Source organism: Alligator mississippiensis, chromosome 4 (genome assembly GCF_030867095.1).
Source record: "Alligator mississippiensis isolate rAllMis1 chromosome 4, rAllMis1, whole genome shotgun sequence".
Classification (NCBI taxonomy): domain Eukaryota; kingdom Metazoa; phylum Chordata; order Crocodylia; family Alligatoridae; genus Alligator; species Alligator mississippiensis.
This window is the reverse complement of record NC_081827.1, coordinates 253,725,135-253,744,182: the sequence shown is the minus strand read 5'-3', so window position 1 is coordinate 253,744,182 and position 19,048 is coordinate 253,725,135. Positions and strand designations below refer to the sequence as shown.

The 19,048-nt window shown below is 49.2% G+C and overlaps 2 protein-coding genes across 3 annotated transcripts in view; one reads left to right on the top strand and one right to left on the bottom strand.

Moving 5' to 3' along the window:
- CNOT9 (CCR4-NOT transcription complex subunit 9) overlaps window positions 1-688 on the bottom strand; it is a 45,153-nt gene extending 44,465 nt beyond the window's left edge. The window contains exon 1 of the mRNA XM_059727533.1: window positions 626-688. The gene's annotated coding sequence lies outside the window, so the exon portion shown is untranslated. The remainder of the gene's footprint in view (window positions 1-625) is intronic.
- The window catches only part of USP37 (ubiquitin specific peptidase 37), a 42,954-nt gene extending 26,965 nt beyond the window's left edge, over window positions 1-15,989 (top strand). For both annotated transcript variants that reach the window (XM_019492444.2, XM_006261496.4), the window contains exons 18-24: window positions 584-839; window positions 4,254-4,411; window positions 8,041-8,101; window positions 10,278-10,393; window positions 12,063-12,132; window positions 12,849-12,987; window positions 14,291-15,989. In XM_019492444.2, the coding sequence (XP_019347989.1) occupies window positions 584-839; window positions 4,254-4,411; window positions 8,041-8,101; window positions 10,278-10,393; window positions 12,063-12,132; window positions 12,849-12,987; window positions 14,291-14,378 (888 nt within the window). In that variant the 3' untranslated portion in view covers window positions 14,379-15,989. The remainder of the gene's footprint in view (window positions 1-583; window positions 840-4,253; window positions 4,412-8,040; window positions 8,102-10,277; window positions 10,394-12,062; window positions 12,133-12,848; window positions 12,988-14,290) is intronic.
- The last annotated feature ends 3,059 nt before the right edge of the window (window positions 15,990-19,048 follow it).

The window sequence follows — 19,048 nt, the reverse complement described above, 5'->3', positions numbered from 1 at the left end:
AAAGCCTACATTTTTGTAGTTTTCTTAACAAATGCATTATGTAATAGTTTTTTTGTCACATTTAATGGGGCAAGTTGTGCTTTTTCTGTGTATTATTTGGACCTACTGGGAATTTTCTAGTTTTTGACTGATATTACCCAGTCAGTTGACCAAACTTTACCTGGCTGGTCAAATACCCAACCATAAATAATAATAATAATAATAATAATAGTTGTAGTAACCATAGTATTTGTAATAATAACATAAAATTTTTGTGCCTTTCCAATTGAATTCCAGTTTCCTTCCAAAACTGTAGCTTGAAAATATCTGTCTTAAAATCTCCTAAGAGGAAAAATACATTATTCACCAGCTTTTAACAATATGAAAGACTTGCATTAAAAATCAGAATACATATACCAAGCTATATAATCACTTGAACGTGGTGTGCTGTAGGTGTAGTGCATTGTATAAAAGACAGCATGTTTTTCTATCTGAGCTGCGAGTAGTATTTGGCAGGCCCAGGTTCCCACTTAGGATTCACCTGGGAAAAATGTGCATATCCATGTAAATCCAAAGTGGCCCACCTGGGTTTTTCCATCCCTAGGGTTCAAAAAGAAATAAAGCAGAGTGTGATAAATCTGCTGACCTGGGAAGTGCTGGCTTTGATGGAATGAGTGAGGATGAGCTATTAGCAGCTGTCTTGGAGATTAGCAAAAGGGAAGCTTCGCTGACTCTGAGCCATGACGAAGATAAGCCCACCAGCAGCCCTGACACTGGCTTCGGAGAAGACGAGGTCCAGGAACTGCCGGAAAATCTGGAATCGGTGGAGGCAGAGAAGCCCAAAGCGGCTACAGAATCAGGTAGGGCCAAGTAACGTCTCTCCGCTGAACCAGAACTTCAGTGACTACAGAGCTGATCATTTACAGCAGCACGGGGATGACACGGATGAGTGCAGTACACATACGGCATCTGATGCACGAGTACAGAGAGGCATCTGGATTCTCTGCTACTTGCTCTATTGAGCTTTGAAACAGTTGCCTTTAGGTTTTACAGAGTATAATATAAGGTCACTACAGATGTTGAGCAAATTTTTCAGCTCCTGTTTAACACATGCCAGTCAGCCCCCTAACCCCAGAGTTAAATCACGTCACAGTATTAAAAAACGAGTGCTTTGTGTTGAGTTCAGCTCGCTTCCAAAAACTGTCTGACTAGCTAACTATTAGCCCATAGCAGTATAGCAGCAATGTCTGAAGATGGCTTTTGTGTGCATATTGATATTTTTTTTCCCCCCAAAGGATAAGCTGAGAACACCTACGTAGTGAAAAATAAGTGGGTTTATACTTTAATTTGACCTTTTCTCTAGGATATATATATATAATATTAATATATATATATATATATTAATATTAATAATTAATATATATATATATATTAATTTTTTAAATGTACTTGTTCTTGCAGTCCATACGAGAGAATGTTTGTTTGCTTTCCAGAACGCTACCTCTCCCACTCTGCTGCTCTCCCCACATGCACGCATACACTTCAGCACAAGGGGCCCCAGTGTGCCTTTGCATATTATGCCCTGCCGCCCTCCAGAGAGTTGCATGCCGTTTAAATGTTCCTGACGCATTTTTTTTTTTTTTGGCGACACATTTAATGGAAAATTTGTGCTTTTGCTATGTATTATTTAGATCTTTTGGCAATTTTCTACAGTTTTTTGTCTGATATTTGACCAGTCAGTTGACCAGACTTTATTTGACCGGTCAAATATCCAACCCTAAATAGTAATGATAATGAAGATGTTACTACTGTCAGATGGTCCCATGGATTTCAGTGGGGATAGCTGAGTCAGTAGGAGGCAATTCTGTTCTCCTAAGCAGTACTAGAGACAGATACGTGAATTTTTGTCCTACCCTGCCCTGTTTGCTGCCCACCACTAAGCACTGTGGGAGGCTGACAAGAGTAAGGCATCGTGACCTTGCTCAAGGTTTGGGGGAAACTAGTGCGTGCTCTGAAGCGAGCACTGCAAAGCTGGTAAGCCTGAGGGACCATGCGCTTGGCTTCATAGTTTCATAGTAGCTAGGGTCAGGAGCGACCTGATCAGATCATCTAGCCTGACCCCCTGCCACAGACAGGAATGGATGCTGGGTTCACAAGACCCCAGACAGGTGATCATCCAACCTCCTCTTGAATTTGTCCAAGGTAGGGGTGAGGACCACTTCCCTGGGAAGTTGGTTCCAGATTTTGGCCACCCGAACTGTAAAATATTGCTTTCTGATCTCTAACCTAAACCTGTTCTCCATCATCTTATTACCATTGTTCCTCGTCACCCCAGGTGGTGCTGGGGAGAAAAGGGCTCTTCCTATTTGCTGATGATCTCCCCGGATGAGCTTGTAGGCAGCCACCAGGTCCCCCCTCAGCCTCCTCTTGCTGAGGCTGAACAGGTTCAGGTCCCTCAGTCTCTCCTCATAGGCCCTGTCCTGCTGCCCTCTTACCAAGCAGGTGGCCCTCCTCTGAACCCTCTCCAGGCTGGCCACATCCTTTTTAAAGTGCAGCGCCCAGAACTGGACGCAGTACTCCAACTGCATCCTGACTAATGTCGCATGGAGACTCAAGCAAGACCAGGGAGGTTATACCCCGAAAAACATTGCCAAGGTAATCATTGCATTGCTAGTCAATCATGCTGATATAAGCTGCTATGCTCACATGATTTGGGAGCAATACAAGTGTAGAAAAACCTCCCGCCTTTAATGTAGGTATATCTGTGCCTTGGTCTGTTGTCAGTGGCCGTGAACAGGCACGTTAAACACACCGCACTCTCCTCTTGCTTTCAGAGAAAGTCAGGGAGAGACCGCTAGCGTTAAGTCTGATAGAGGGCGCCTGTTCCCGGCCCCCTCTTCCGTGCAACTTGGAGCCCTGGTCTGGAGCATTGCAGCTTCCAGTAAAAGTCTCAGTTTGCAGCCATCAGCAGCTCTGTAATGAATCCAGCCTTTCGTTATTCATCTAAGAGGATTAGATGGGGCTGGATCGCAAGCCTGCACTTGAGGTCACGGAGACTGGAATTCTGCTTTCCCTAATCCTCGCGATTACTAGAACAGATGCTGAAGCCTGTGTTTCCAGCATGATGTCAAACTAGGGCTGGCGTGTTGAGACTGCTCATTCTCATAGCGGAGCCTGACCACATCTTGTGTGTAGCCTGTGTGCTGTGGTGGGGAGCTGCCTGCAATAATGGATCTCACTATTCACCCCCCCCCCCCCAAACTTCTGCAATTAAGCCCACTTATCCTGTCCACAGCATGTACCTTACAGGTAAATGGCAAGCTTTTGCCCTTCTTGTTCTCAGAATCCCTTAGAAATCCCAAAGAGACCTAGGAAGCTGAAAAGAAACCCTCCCAGCATTTCAGATGTTGCTGCTTCCCTGCATCTCTGTCGAAGACAGGCTTAGAGGCCTCTGTATTTTTAAGGGAAAATAGATGTGCATGCTGAGGGTGGAGCTGCCTCTTTGCGTTCCAAGGGGGCACCATCAAGGCAAGCACCTGTTAAGTAGCCCCACCCTGGCTCAGTCTTCCTTCTGGTAAATGTCAGTCTGCACTTTAAGGGATGGCATCCAGTGTGAGGACAAGGGCAGAGGTTCTTTCAAGTAAAACCTGGCTTGTCCCCACAGCCGTTAGCATCCCTGTGATGTTCCCTGCTGGACTTCTCGTGGGAATGCCCAATGCTTCATGGCTATGGGTTTTTAAGTCTTTCTAAGGCAGTGGGTATTGGCTGCAGCCCAGACTGGGGACTGTGACTGGGCTGTGCCCATGCTCTTGCTAAAACTCAAACCCGGAGGGTCTTGCCTAGAGGGTCTTACCTCTTTAGCCTGAGCCTTTAGGGCTCGGGGGTCAGACCACCACATTTGGGGTCAGGAAGGAATTTTACCCCATGGTCAAATTGGTACAGATGTGGTAGTGGGGGGCATGGCCTCTGACTGGAGTCTCTTGAAAGTATATTAACAACCTTTTATAGAAGCAAGACATAAGCTGCATGGTCCCCCTCTGGAGGTCCCTTCCAACCCCCCTTCTTTATGATTCTGTGAATTCACTTTTGGAGATCCCTTCCAGCCCAACTTCTGTATGATTTCTATGAATTCCCAGAGCTAACCAACACTGGCCCCACATCAGTTGACGTCACTGTGGTCTCAGGAGTTGAATAGTGTGGAAAGGGTTTAGCTGGTAACAAACAAAGAATGGAGTGGGGGGAAAAGAACCTAACTATCCTCTTGGCTTCCTCAGGTCCTGCCAACTTCACGAAGGATTTTGATGAGAATAAAGAAAACAAAACTCCGGAAGGCTCCCAGGGGGAGGTCGACTGGCTGCAACAGTACGACATGGAGCGGGAGAGAGAGGAGCAGGAACTGCAGCAGGCACTGGCTCAGAGCCTTCAAGAGCAAGTAAGAGCCCATTTTCCTGCCCCTGCATCTCTCCCCAGGAACCCAAGAGCAAGCTGGCCCATTACCCAGGCAGCTCATGGTCTCCCTGTGATGCCAGTCTGGATGAGAGTAGGCTCAGAGAAGCAGGTTAGTCTAATGAACGAATAGCAGGCTTGAAACTAAACACGATTTAGGAGGAATCTTGGAAGCACTGACTTCCTTTCCCTCCCTCTAATTCATGTCCCATTAAGGCCTTGCAACCAGGCCTGACGAGAGTGCAAGGAGCTGGGTCCCCAGCCTCAGACCACCACACCAAGAGAGTCCTTTCAGCCACAACCCTCACTTAAACCAGGCCGTGATCAGCTGCCGCCCTACGGCTGTGAGATCCCATGAGGTGCGCAGGCAGGTTGCTCAGAAAATAAGTCCAAAGCGAGCACCGTGAGTTACAGCGCAGAGCACCCAGGGACCCAGTTCAAACCACGGGCCAGAAAGAGCATTGTGCTGTGCTATAAGCAGCCCCGTTCTGTACCTGATGAAGCTTAACATATTTCCAGCTGTGAGACCATGTACTCCAGGCCTGTGCTGCAGGGATCCCTTAACCAGGAATCGACCTACCAGTCAGATGCAGATTGGACAAGGGGAATGCCCTTGGTCATATGTGGGCGTCTAGAGTTGTGGAGAATTCCTGTAGTGTTGCGTGTGCGTGTCAGGCTAGACTTGCTCAGACAGCCTGGAGTCAACTTAGTCCGTCATTGATGTAGTCGCTGCTGCTACCGTACAGAAGGGTGAAGGTCGAACAGAAAAGTGGGTCTGCTTTGTGTTGATGTTGGAGCTGATGTTTCAGTGCTCCATCTGGGGGTTAGCTATGCCATAAGGTCCAGGGGACAATCTCCTCGCCCTTCGTCATATTCCTGGAAATTCATTCTTACATGGTTGCACTCCATGCCAGACATAGCGTTGTTTCAGCCAGGCAGATGCAGACTCCTAAGTGCTTTAGACCCCTGCCACACATTACACCTAAGACTTAATTAATCAATTTGTAGAAATCCTAGAGAAGTGGGGCTGGAAGGGATCTCCAGAGGTCAAATCTAGCCCAGCCCCCTGCATGAGGTAGGATCAGCCCTGCCCAAACCACCCGAAACTAATCCGTAATCTAAACCCTTCGTAAGACTGCTGTCAACCCTGACACAACACCAGACCTCAGACCCAAACCTGCTGCAGGTGAAACGTGAACAACAGCAGCCAGTGTCCTGCTTCTGTAAAGGCTGCTAATGAGCACCCAAGAGATCCCAGGTAGAGGCTGTGCCCCTGCTACAGAGGAAAGCAAAGCCCCCCAGTCCATACCAGTCTGACCATGGGGTAGAATTCCTTCCTGACCCCAAATATGGGATCAGTCTGACCCTGAGTGGAGCCAGGACCATCTAGCAAGGACCCTGCGGGGTTGGTCCTAGTAGGAGCATTGGCACAGCCCAGTCCCCAGCCCTAGCCTGGGCTGAAGCCAACACCCAATGTCTTTAAGGAAGGTTTAAAAACACCCTGACACATGGAACAGAAAAGGGGATATGGGGCAACCAGCAAAGTACAGAAGCCTGGACAATCCCTATAGTAAAGCACACACTTCTATGCCTAGATCATTCCTGCCCAGTGGCTGTCCAACCTCTTCTTGAACACCTCCCAGTGTTGGAGAGTCCCCAGCTTCCCTGGGTGTCTGTTCCACTGCCTCACTATTCTAACAGCAAAGTTTTCCTAATTATCACATCGTTGTAACCCAGCCACACGTTAAAGCAATTAGTGGCATCCTAAAATAAGGAATAAGGCGCACAGTTTTTCCACAAAAAAAGTGGAATAACTTTTGAAGCTGGTTCCTATGATGCCAGTAATTGAACATGTGGCCAGGTGCCCCTGTGGCTGGCAGCCCAGATCAGCTGATGGGGCTCCCAGCTGTGGGGGCTTAGAAAATGAAAGTTGGAAGGTACCTCTGGAGGTCACATCTAGTCCCAGCTACATCATCCCAGCCAAGACTTTGTCTAGCCAGGTCCAAAAAAACCTCCAGGGATGGAGACTCCACCACCTCTCTGGGTAATCTGTTACAGTGCTTTGCTACCCTCCTAGCGAGAGAGTTTTTCCTAATACCCAACCTCAACATCTCTTGCTGCAACTTGAGCCCATTGCTCCTTGTCCTGTCATCTGCCCCCACTGAGAACAGTCCAGCTCCATTCTCTTTGCAATCCCCCTGCAGGGAGCTGAAGGCTGCTATTAAATCCCCACCCCACCCCCAGGCTTCTCTTCTCCAGACTGAATCAGCCCAGTTCCCTCAGCATGTCTTCACAAGTCATGTGCTCCAGCCCCCCAAACCATTTTCATTGCCCTCTGCTAGACTCTCTCCAATGTGTCCTTGCTGCTTGCTGGTGTAGGGGCGGTCCGGGATCGTGATCTTGGGTTGCCCCTGCGCTGGCAGTAAGATGTGATGGGATCTGATGCACGATCCCATAATCACATCTCCTGCCTGCTCTCTCCTGCGTCCCCAGCCTGGAACACAAATCCCTTGGCACACTTGATTGTATTGTACAGTTACAGGGTTGTGGTCAAGGGCACTGGGATGTGTTCAGGCCCTGAATTAAGGAGCCCACTTAGAATCACAGCATTGGAAGAGACCTCAAGGGGCATCTGGTCCGGTGCAGTTGTGAAGTGTTTGAAATGAATCACCCTGCTATGTAGTACGTGTGGGGAGCAATGCTGATTGGCTTTGGAAGTAATCACAGCCCTGTTCTTCAGCTGGAATAAATGTGACTATAAGGAACCCTTTGAAGGGTGATGGGAGGAACATAGGGGCATGCATCTAAAACTTTAGCAGGGTTTGGAGTGACCAGCTTTGGCTCTGAGAGGTAGTTAGCTGTGTTAGTCTGAAGTCAGTCAGGAGGTAAGGTAGATATGCACCTTTATAGGCTGACTAAATAAGATGCATACAGAGAGAGAGTGCTCCCAACTGTTCTTGAACCCAAGTTCACTTTATCAGACACTGAGCACATGCAGATTCCCAAGTGCTTTATGATCAAAGGTGAGAAGCTTTGATTCTAACATCAATCACTGCTCATTGATGCCAGTGTTTGCAAAATCTTCCCCTGGGGTTGGAAAGGAGGAAGAGTTTTCCCTGAGTTTTGTGAAGCCGATGGCTTAGTTACTCCAAGCAGTTTTAAAACAAATGGTAGCCATTTTACTGTTTTGATTAAAGGGCTGTGTCCTCAGTTTCAGACCGCAAATAGCCCCGTTTTTGGGGGGGGGGGTTGAAAGCGCAAGGGGCTTTGTGCACTGGGGAAAGTTTTGCTGGATAAAGGACTTGCAAACTCTCTATGATGCTTTTCAAACCAACAACCCAAAGACAGCGCATGGCGTTAGCAGGACGTGCTCCGCTGCATACCAAGCCGTCAGCAGCTTTGACGAGTCTTAATTAAGACCCATCCCCCGGGCCTTTTGCACTGGAACACTGGACTCTAGCTCGTTGCAAACATTCCTTCACGTGGAACTTTTAATTGACAATGTCAGGTTTGTTGTAGAAACCAGAGCGGCGCAGTGTCAGCGGGAACACGCACCACGAGAATTTTAAACAGCCGGGGACTTCTGCGAACTAAGTTTTGTTCTCTTCCCATCAGGAGGCACGAGAACAGAAAGAAGATGACGACCTCAAGCGAGCTACTGAATTAAGTCTGCAAGGTGAAATTTATTTAACTCCCTCCATAGCACTGCTTTTCAGGGGCCCAGAATCCACGTGGGATTCTGAAAGGCAGCTGGGAGTTTGTGTCCTTTTTCTCTTTGATGGGACTTGGCTCTGCTTGTGTCGGCTTTCTTGTTTCCGTTCCATTATGGAAACAAGGGCCAGGGAAAATCCCTCAAGTGGAAACTGCCCTAGGCTTTTTTGTTGGGGGGTTCATTCCTTTAATTCATCTTTTTTTCTTTTTTCTTTTTTTTTCTTTTAAGTAACATTGGCAAACATTTGACACGTGGGTTTTGAAACTCTCCATTCCCTGAAAGCCAGCTCCCTATGGCAAGAGACACCTGCCAGGCTGCATCTGAAGAGCGTTACCTTAGCTAGATTGACATGTGGGTGCCCCTGTTCATCCAGGAGAAATAAGTAATGCTTTATATTTCATCAAATGGCAGTTCTCAACCTTTCTAGACTCAAGGCACTCCTCACTGGATTCAAGGGACCCCTTGGAAAAGCTCTGAGCTTTTGCTTGGTTTTTGACTGTAGAAAATACTAGAGCCATTCTGTTGTGGAGAACTCGGATGGACACAACAAGAGAGAATGCTTGTGGCCCCTGGATTTCTGTTCGAAATCTCTGGGTTTATCTTGTGATTCACTTGTAGTGTTTGCAACCCAACACTCAGCTGCGTGGCACTCCGTGGCACCCTTAAAAGGATCTCACGGCACCCCAGGGTTGGGGATTTAGTAGTGCAGTGTGTCCTAGCTCAGATTCAGCCAGTTTCTACTGCCAGTGTCCTGGGGCGTTGTTGGCAGCTTCCCGACTTCACGCTCCCCAGCCTTGGAGTTGTAGCCAGACAAAGACCTTCTCCAGCAGGCTGTGTGCATTGTCCCTACCACTCTCTCGGTCCTTAGTAGCCTGAGAGAACTTGGCATTGGGATTTCAGTATCCTCTTGATTTGCAATCACTTAATTTTCTTTCACGCCCTGAACCTTGTCAGATGCCTCTCAATGAGCTACCGCATCATTCATAAGTGTCAGTAGATACCTGCCTAAAGGGATCTGCTAATAACCTTTCTCTACAGAGCAGCTGTTCTGTTTTAACAAGCAGGCAGCAGTACTTTCTTCCAGGGCCCTTTATGGGATTCTCATAATCCAGAGGCTAGCAGCAGGCTGGGATTTAGTTAATCTATCGCTGAGTTTCCATATGTGACCTATTTAGAGGGCAAATTTTCTCTTTGGTGATGAAATATATCAGCACTGGCAGAAAAGCCTTCTTGGCTAAGAGCCGTTCAACTTGAGAACAAACTTCTGGATGCTGTTAGATTAATACCGGCTGCTGCTTTATTTTATTTATCTATTTGTTTATTTTTTTGGAGGGCTGGCTTTAAGAACCTCTTTGGCAACGAATTTTCACAATAGCTGGCATGATCCTAATTTAAAAGAGAGCTTGTTCCCCCTGCTAGCCGTGGGCAGCAAAAGAGCAGAAAGCTCTCGTCCATCCGAGCTGCGCAAAGTAGATTTGTTTAGGACAAAGTTAAATCCTCCTAGGAGCACTGAGCTGAGAACGCTGTGTCCAGGGGGACACTGCTGCCCTTCTGGCTCTTGCACAGCCACGCACAGCAGCCTCAGATGCCTGTCTGAACTGAGCAAGCCGCTCCGTGAATGCAGCGCCTGGTTTGAAATGACAGTTCGTAGCTGTTCTCCATTGACACTACAGCCAGCCCAGTAAGAGGGGGGCCATTGTTTCACTTGATCTGGGACCCCCAGAGCTTATGGCGTGTATAACTGTGCAGTCGAATTAAGCTAGGGGAGCAAAAAAAAAAAAAAAAAATTACCAAGCAGCCTTCATATTGCAGAGACTTTCTGCATTTTTTATCTGACCTACTGAATAAAATGGTAGAAGCTTTGTATATGGATCTGCATGCTATAGGTAGGCTCTGTTCCTTGAATCCAATATACAGCATAAGTTATTCCACTTTCTTTGTCTGACAAGATAATAGAGAAGTTTTTGGAGTGCCCAGAGCCCCTTGCTTTTGTCCATGAGGAGCCTTGACACTTAAAGTATTTTCATTAGAGCCAACCAGTCGAGTTGGACGGCCCTGCGATTTGTGTGATCATGCTTGCTTTCCTGTACACTTCCTGCCACATTTTCTCATGCAGCATCGTTGTCTTTGTGCCATTTAGAGTTTAACAGCTCTCTTCTGGACAGCGTTGGCTCTGACGAGGACTCTGGGAACGAGGATGTTCTTGACATGGAGTACTCGGACACCGAAGCAGAAGAGCTGAAAAGAAACGCTGAGGTAGCGATCTGCGATTTTGGGTGCTGAATGAGAAATGAGCCCCTCGTTCAGCCTTTCAGCACTTGCTGTTTGGGAGCAAACGCATCTGTTAAGCTTTAAGAGACACAAGAACAGAAGAGGTGCCATGTGCTGGGCAGACCCTTGCCCCGTCTCTTGTCGCACAGCAGCAGAGAGTGGATCTGAAAGGGAGAGTAAACTGGGTCTGACCAGGGTATTTTTCCCCTCTTCCCCTCCCACTTACAGCCTCCAGCATTTAAGGTCTAAGATGTCCTGATTCAGAAGCCGTACCCCTCACTCCCCTGCTCAATAGCTCCTGATACGTCCTTCCTCCAAGAACAGGCCCAGTCCCTTGGTGAATCTGGCTGAAGTCTATACTTCTACCTCCTCTGGTGACAACGAGTTTCACCCTTTAATGGGGTGAAAAAGAACTTTGATTCTGCTAAGTAGCTGCCCTCTTTGTTTGACTGATAAAATGAAATAAGGGCTTTCCTCACTGCAAGAATTCCTACCAAGGAACCCTGAGTGTAGTTTTGAAGGGAAGGGGGGGGATGTAGCAGGGGGAGCCAGGAAAGGGTGATTACTACTGCTACAAGTGTTTTTTGTGTACGCATGAAACAAAGTGGGTGATGGGTCCGTTAAGAAAGGAAGTGTTTTAGACCATGCAGTGGTTGCTCAGAGGCGTTGGGAGAGAAGGTGCATGAGCTCTGGGTCAAGTGTCACACTGCTTGTCTCCCATCTCTCTGTTATGCTCTCTGCCCCATGGAGCAGCCCTGCCTGAGAGCGGCTTGTCTCCTTCTTTGGAAGGAACATGTGCTACAGCCATGGAGAAAGCCCCATAAGTTCATCATGGGGGCGCAGAAGGGAATTGGTAAGGCTCTACTCACCAAGGTGCCCCTGGGGGTTACAAGAAACAATGGCCACAAGCTAGCAGAGAGCAGATTTAGACTGGACATTAGGAAGAACTTCTTCACAGTTCGAGTGGCCAAGGTGTGGAACGGGCTCCCAAGGGAGGTGGTGCTCTCCCCTACCCTGGGGGTCTTCAAGAGGAGGTTAGACGAGTATCTAGCTGGGGTCATCTAGACCCAGCACTCTTTCCTGCCTATGCAGGGGGTCGGACTTGATGATCTATTGAGGTCCCTTCAGACCCTAACATCTATGAATCTATGAAAGGGATAAGGAAAAGTGTGTTGATTACTGGCAGCACCATGGGGGAGAATCTCTGTGCCACCTATCTGGGCATGGACTGCCAGTTCCACGCCCCGCTTATCAGAGGTGTTCTTAACACCATAGTAACCAACCTGGCTCCCAGGGTGGTTTATTTAACTTTATCTCTGTGGACTTAGTACTGACATTCGTGGAAATCATTTACTTGGGGAAATTAGCTTGACAGTGCAAAGCAAAATGGAGAGCACGTGGCATCCAGCTGGTCCAAAAGGGAGAGATGTGCTGTTCCACTGGTGACCGGGGACATGGAAACAATTCAGAAGTGCCTCCAGTTCTCCAGGGATACTCTTTTCTTGTTGTCCAGTCCAGTTTCTGTGCACCTGAGTGTATTTCTTATTCAGGCAGCTGCTGTGGACACAGGACCCAAGGCCAAATTCTAGCCATAGGACTTGTTCTGAATCCAGTGCCGAAATAAAAGCAAATCCTTTTGAATTCTGTTTTCCAGATAGGAGAACTCCCTCATTCCTATCGTCTCATCAGCGTTGTCAGCCACATTGGAAGCACATCATCTTCAGGTAGGGAATATACACTTTGGTATCGTCTTTTAACTGCTCTTGCACTGGTTAGAGATACGTAATGTTGAGTTACTGTAACAGCATCGTACGTAGGTTCAGGGAAACATTAAGATCCATTTACTTGGTCACTGTTAATTAGTAAGAATAACTTTCTGGTTTGTAATTGAGCTTCCAAAATAAACCTTTTTCCAGTAGCTGAACAATATGTTGTTTCATAGGGCCCTACCACACGTTCAAATGGAAGCTGGATAGAAACCAGCTATAAAGTGGTTGCACTTCTTTCAAACACTAACGTTGTAGCTGGTCTGTTCTTTTTTGTAGCTGAATGGCCACTACTTTTATGGTGTGATAATTGCTTTGCACTTGTGGCTGGTCTGAATTTATTGTGATTAACCCATTCATGGTTGGACATGGTTTGGGGGTCGGACTCGATCTGTTGAGGTCCCTTCCGACCCTAACATCTATGAATCTATGGTGTGACAATTACTTTGCATATGTGGCTGGTCTAAATTTATTGCGTGATTAACCAATTTATTGCATAATATATGTAATGTGTGGCAGGGGCCTAAGAAAAAGAGGGCTGGGAGGGGCTGCATAAGTCATGAGGGCTTTCCAAGTTGCTTGAGGCCAGGCAGTCTCATCAAGGTGTCAAACAATTAGTTGATGGGTTTTTGACCTAGTGCATGAAAAAAACAGTGTCATTTCTCTTTTCGAAGGGCATTACATCAGCGACGTCTTCGATATCAAGAAGCAGTCCTGGTTCACCTACAATGACCTGGAAGTGTCCAGAACTCAAGAGGGCACTGTACAGTGTGACCGAGACCGAAGCGGCTACATCTTCTTCTACATGCACAAGTAAGAGACTTGGAGCTTGAGGCAAAAGTGTAAAAAATGGCTTTTCTCTCTTGCCACAGAGAACAGGATGCAAACCCAGGGCTAGAGGTTGCAGCAAAGCAGGCTTATCTCAGGAAACACTTCTTCACTGTCTGAGCAGGGAGGCCATAGGAGAGGCACCAGGGAAGGAGAAGACTCTGTATTACTGGAGATTTTCAAGAAGAGGTTGGCCAGCCACTGGATGGGGATGATCTAGGCTCAGCAATGCTTGTGATCTGCTGTGGGGGTGTCCCAGGCTTCTGGGCTTTGCACGTTGCCACACGAGGTTGAAAGGGAATCCCTCTGTCACCCCCTTTCTGCTACATGTGTCAGATGTGGGGTTTTTCTTAGAGGCTTTTGGAGTTGGCAGCAGCTCAGGCTGGGGATTTTGACAGCTGTGCCAGTGCTCCTGCTGGGACGTCAAGCTAGGGGGTCTTGCCCCTCTGCTCAGGGTCAGAAAGGAATTTTATTCCATAGTCAGATTGATACAGATGGGCGGGTTGTCTCAAGCATATATGAATAACCCTTGCAGCAGCAGTACATTAGCTGCCACAGTCCCTCTGCTTCCCCTGTGGCAAGTTTGGATGTCGTGTCATGTCAGGGCTGACAGTAGTTGTACTAAGAGGTTAGTCAGATTTGTATAGGATGGTTTGGACAGGGCTGACTTGGGCAAGGGTTGGGCTAATGTGACCTCTGGAGCTCCCTTCCAGCCCCACTTCTCTATGATCTCCCTTCTCCTGACCACCTTCCTCAAAGTTGAGGGTTTCTCTGGGGATCTTAATTTTGTTCCTGCCCTGAGAGTCTGAGAGAAAGTCCTGTGATAGTGCACAAATCTACCATGAATACGTCCGGTTGCGATCAGATGCCAGCCTAGCATTAAAGATGCATTTAAAGGAGGAGGTGTGGTAGCTCAGCAGTATTATCTGTGTCAGTCCCACACATCTGTTTTCCCCTTGTTTTATCCTCTTTGTCAGTGCCCTTGTTCCCTCCAACCGTTTCACTGGCACCAGCTAATTATTCTAGTTTTGTTGCCCTCTTCCCCTCATGTCTTAACGGTGATTGTTGTCAAACTGTTTTGTAATAACCAAAAACTTAGTCCTGAGCTGCTTATGAATTCACGGGGCTGGGCATAGAGGTCTTTGGGGTATCTCTGTTGACTTAACTCCCAGCATCTGGAATTTCTCTGAGGCCTCAATCCAACTTCTTGTTCACCACACCTGTCTTCAGCTTGTCCAGCCGCTCTTTGGTCGTTGATCTCACGATGTGCCTTTCTCCGGCTTCCTAGGGATATCTTTGAGGAGCTGCTAGAAGCAGAGAAGAACGCGCAGCCGCTGAGCACGGAAGCGGGAAGGTCTGTGCGCCAGCCCCTGTGAAGAGCAGGGTACCTCGTTCCTCCTGACTGTGGGGAATTCTGAACTTGTGCCAGACATGGAGGAGAACAAACCGCTCAGGGAGAGATGGAGCGTGAGAAACACGGGACTCTCGACTTGCCGAACCATGGGCCTGAGCCGCAGTCATCAGCCTTGGCATCCCTGAGAGCGCCTCCTTTTGCGGGGGGCGGCAGGGGGAAGATTTTTATTGTTCTGGGAAAAGCTTTGTCAGCGTGGAGCCTTAAAGAGTGACACCGAATCACCAGACTACAGCTGCTCATGAACTGATCTCACGGTAGTGCAAAGAGACCAGACCTTCCAGGCCCATTCGCCTAGGACGTGCAAGTGGGGAGGAGAGTTGCATATCACTTGGCATTCTATTCTTTTTCTTTTCCAAGAGCAACTGAAGCAATAGATTCTGTAACCCGGCCTGTATCGTGTTAGTAACGTTCACTGGAAACCCCCTGACGCCGAGTATCCTATGGCCAGTCTGCCCTGCTAGCTGGGGTGTCCGCACCGTGCCAGTTGAATGTGTCCTGACGTCGGCAGGATGGTAGACACTCTGGTGTTTCTTTGCAGCGCTGGGAAACAAAGTGCAGGTTCTGTGGCACGCGTTTAAGACCCAGCTGCGTTCCATCACCTTGCCAGAGTTCCTCGTCCCCCCTGGTTTAACGCTATTATACACGTTTGGTTTTGTTTTGAACGTTTTATTCTCTGACTGCCTCTTTCCATAGCATTGTTGCTTGGTGCAGCTCGCAGAGGAAGCATCTGTCTCCACATACGTGTTTCTCTCTGGCTTCAAACCACGTCGGGTTGCCTTGTTTTGACTTCAACAGCTGCAGCTGATGGGGCAGGGGGTGGAAGGTAAGCTTTGACCTTCGGCAGGTTCGGAAGTGAACCCCGGCCATGTGTCGTCGCACGCCAGGAACTGTCGTTCTGGCCCGGCCCCTTCAGAGTCTGCACACGCAAAGCTTTGTCTCTTTGTGTCATCTCAAACAGAACGAGTGAAGAAAGCCCGTCGACAAGATTATCCTTGGATCGCTCCGTTAGACTGAGCCAAGGTTTCAAACTGACCTTCCAGACCCCCAGAACTGCCCAGAGAGAGATGTGCTTTCAGGGTAGCTATAAATCTATTGGGCTTTAAGGAGTCTGGAGCATTCAGCTGCTTTAACCCAGCTCCATTGAGAAGCTTTGGAAACTTCAAGGTTAAGAAGAGATTTCAGGGCACACGTGTTTTACCTCTTCTATTTTCCTAGTTGACTTCAGTAACACGAAGCTCGTTTTATAGCCGGTTTCAGTAAAACATCCCACAATTTGATTCTTATTAGCACCTTCAAACCATCTTTTATTTAACTTGGGCCGATTTTCCTTCAGCTGCTGGGTTTTTTGTTTGTTTGCCGTTTGTTTTTTTGGGGGGTTTCTCCCAAATGAATTGTTATTAGCAACTGGAGAAGTTGATTGAGTTTTGCCCCTAATTCTGCCTCTTTGCAATTGGATTAACTGGTTACAGATGTTGAAAGGGTTTTATTTTTTTCCACCTTTCTTTGCTATCAAGGATGTTCTGTTTTAAAACTACCATGAGGAGTTTCTCAGGAATAAAATACCTAGAGCTAAGCAGATGTGTCTCTGATGACAGTGGGCATCAGATAGGGATCATCCGGAGTCCACGGAGCTTCTGAGTGGAAGGCTAACCGCAACCAAAGAAGCGGGAAGTCTTGCTAGGTGCTGGTCTTGCAGTAAGTGGGCTTAGATGCGGACCTGCGACATGCATGGCAAAGCTTTGCCCTTAAGACGATGCAGTTCCGGCCGCGCACAGCGTGTTATAAACCGTTCACATTTTCTGTTGTTGAAATGAAGGTGCATCGAACTGGGGAGGGGGCAGTTCCCAGAGGACTTTGTTGTAGAGGCCCAGAGCAAAAGGTGGGGAGCGTAGTGTTAGAGCAGTCACTGTTCTCCACCGTGACTCACCCCTTCCTCCGGGTTTTCCCCCAGTCACAGCCGGCGGCGGTGCTAGAAGTAACAGGTCCACCAACGAACTGAGCAGGGAACTTAGTTCCCTCGGGTCTAAGCATGCAGCTCCCCGGATCCATCCATGTGTAAATACCCCTGGGGAGCCCGGTGCTAGCCAAACGCCCCCCTAGTGAGCACAGCTTGGGCTTGGTGCAAAGGGGGAGCTTGCGGCCAGGTTTCCCTGTTGGAGCGAAGACTACATGCTCACCCGTGTTGTCGGTAGCAGGCAGTGAACAAGCTCCTGTGAGCCGGTGACCTTGCCCTCTGGAGCTTGCTGGTGCGATCGACGCCCAGATGTCCCCAGCATCCTTCACCGTGCGCCTCCCATGCTGCCTGTCTCATTGCAGTAACTTGATATCGCTCAGCTTTAGCCCCCTGTGGCCTTATAGTCAGTCTGGTTTGTAGCTAGCAATGCCACGGGGCGGCTCCGATTCTCTCGGCCTCATGCTTTTAGTAGAAGCTCTTGCCAAGCAAGCTGGGAAGCAGGAGACTTTTGTGGGGTAATACAGCGATGCCAGTAGGGCTCATGGGTGTGTCTGGCTAGCGAGGGTCCAGTGCAGGGCACATTACCCATCACTCAGAGCGTCCTCGCTCAGACCCTTACTCACCCCAGAGCCTGGTGGGTTTGGTCCAGCGACAGTTCAGTCTGGAAGGGCAGCACGGGGGCTCTTGCCTTCCCCTCACCTTTTGTCAGCTTTCCATTGATCTCAGTTTCCCCTCTTCCTTACATTTGCTTTGTGCGATAGCTGTGCTTGTATCGGGGTGGGAAAAGCAGAATTGCTGCTGGGCCCATCGGAGAGGTGCGTGCAGGGCAAGACTGGCCAGAGAGATACGGTCTGTGCTGGAAGAATGCGTCTTCCCTAGCTGGGCTTTCATCCCATCCTACCTAGCGGGGGAGAGGACCTTTCCCTTCCCACGAGGGGTTTAACAGGGCTGCTACAGCTAACGGGAGAAATGGCGGGTTAGCCCGCGTTACCTTCGTACGGACATTGAGGGCCCGTGGCAAGGCCGGGGGCACTGGGCAGGACCAGGGGAGCAACAGGGCTCATCACTTCCTTTTCTAAACCAATTTAATTGGGGCTAGTAACCAATCACCAAAGACAGGATCCAGTGGGGGCCTTACCAGAGAACCTGCCTGCCACCCGGCTCGGTGGCTCTCAGGGTTGTGGGCACATGTCTGGCCACGTGCGTGTGTCAAGGGGAGGCCACGTGACCACCGTTGGGGCCCTTCCCTTCTTCCCGTGGAGCAGCACTTCTCTCTGTGTTTTAACAGATCTGTTCCACTGGGATCTTTAGAGGTTTGCCCTCTCCTCCCCGTTTTTAAACTGTGTAGATAAGATTTCTTTTGTGGAATTAAAACCTCTTTATTAACCCTCCCATGCTCCCACGTCTCCATTTCCCCTGCCCCATGCAGGTGGTGGGGGTGGGCTGGGAGAACAGGGCCCCCAACACTTGTGTGCTCAGTGCACTCTTGTTCCTTAGCCTGGGACCTGGAGGAAGCGGCTGGTATCGTCAGTCCGTCACCCGGGAATGAACTTACTGCATCTTTCAGCGAGCTTCGGTGCAATGCCGTGGGTGCCAGCTGCGGTAGAGCCACGGCACGCTCCAGTCCCACCTGGCACCCGCCGGCTGTTGTTACATCAGTGCCGAAATCCTGACAGCTGCAACCGTTGCAGCTGACCCAGAGAGATGGGGACTCTCCATCCTTGGATGTGTTTGGACAAAGCCTTGGCTGGGAGCCACTTGGGGCTGGTCCGACTTTGAGCAGGGGGTTGGACTGTGATCACCTGCGGTCCTTTCCCACCCTCATGCTCTGATTTTATTGCAGTACCTGTTCTCGTTGCCCAATTATGACATTGGGTGGGGGGGTTCATTAAGGCTCCACTTGTTGCTGCCCCCCCTGCCATTTCAGCATTAGGATGGAAAAGCTGGTCCCTTCCTCGTGGGCTCTACATTGGCCATTAGCCAAGAGATGAGGGAGTTGTGGTGGCCGCATCACTAAATGCATCAGCTCTGTGCTCAGCAGCCAGCGAAAAGGCAAAGAGCAGGTGAAGGGTGAAGAAGGGAATTGTGAACACACAAAATAAAAGCATCACAAGGTCCCTTAAACCCATGGGGCGTCCACATGGGGATTGCCAGCTGCTGTTTACTGACACGTGGTGCAACTGGGGAAAGAGAAACCATCCGCACCAGCTGCCATGGTGCCTCCTTCCTTCCCTCTGGGCTAGTCTGATGCTCGTGGGGCACGGTACCTGTCCCACATGGGTACCAGGCGACAGCTCAGCCTCTTGCAGCTGCTGGCAGGGCTGGAGCTACAAGCTGCTTGGGGCAGGGTCAGGCCTCTTGTATGTGCTGGTCAAGCACACAGCCTGCCCTGGGTCCCACCCCACCAGCCTATCGGACAGTGGGGTCAAGGGCAGCGAGGAAGCACCAGCTGCACTTCAACCCCTGCCCCGATTCCTCCCCCAGCCTAGCACCTTCAGCCCCGCAAATATTTGCACAGGGCTTTTATGAGGCCTCTGCAGATAACAGCGATTGCAGCAGCCATACGGGGCCCCGACCTTTGGCACGGGCAGCTGGGAACCCGCGGCACCTCGCCAGGCCCAGGCCTATCCCACGCCGCACCTTGCTACAGCACAGAGCTTGCTTCTAGGGCGCTCAGC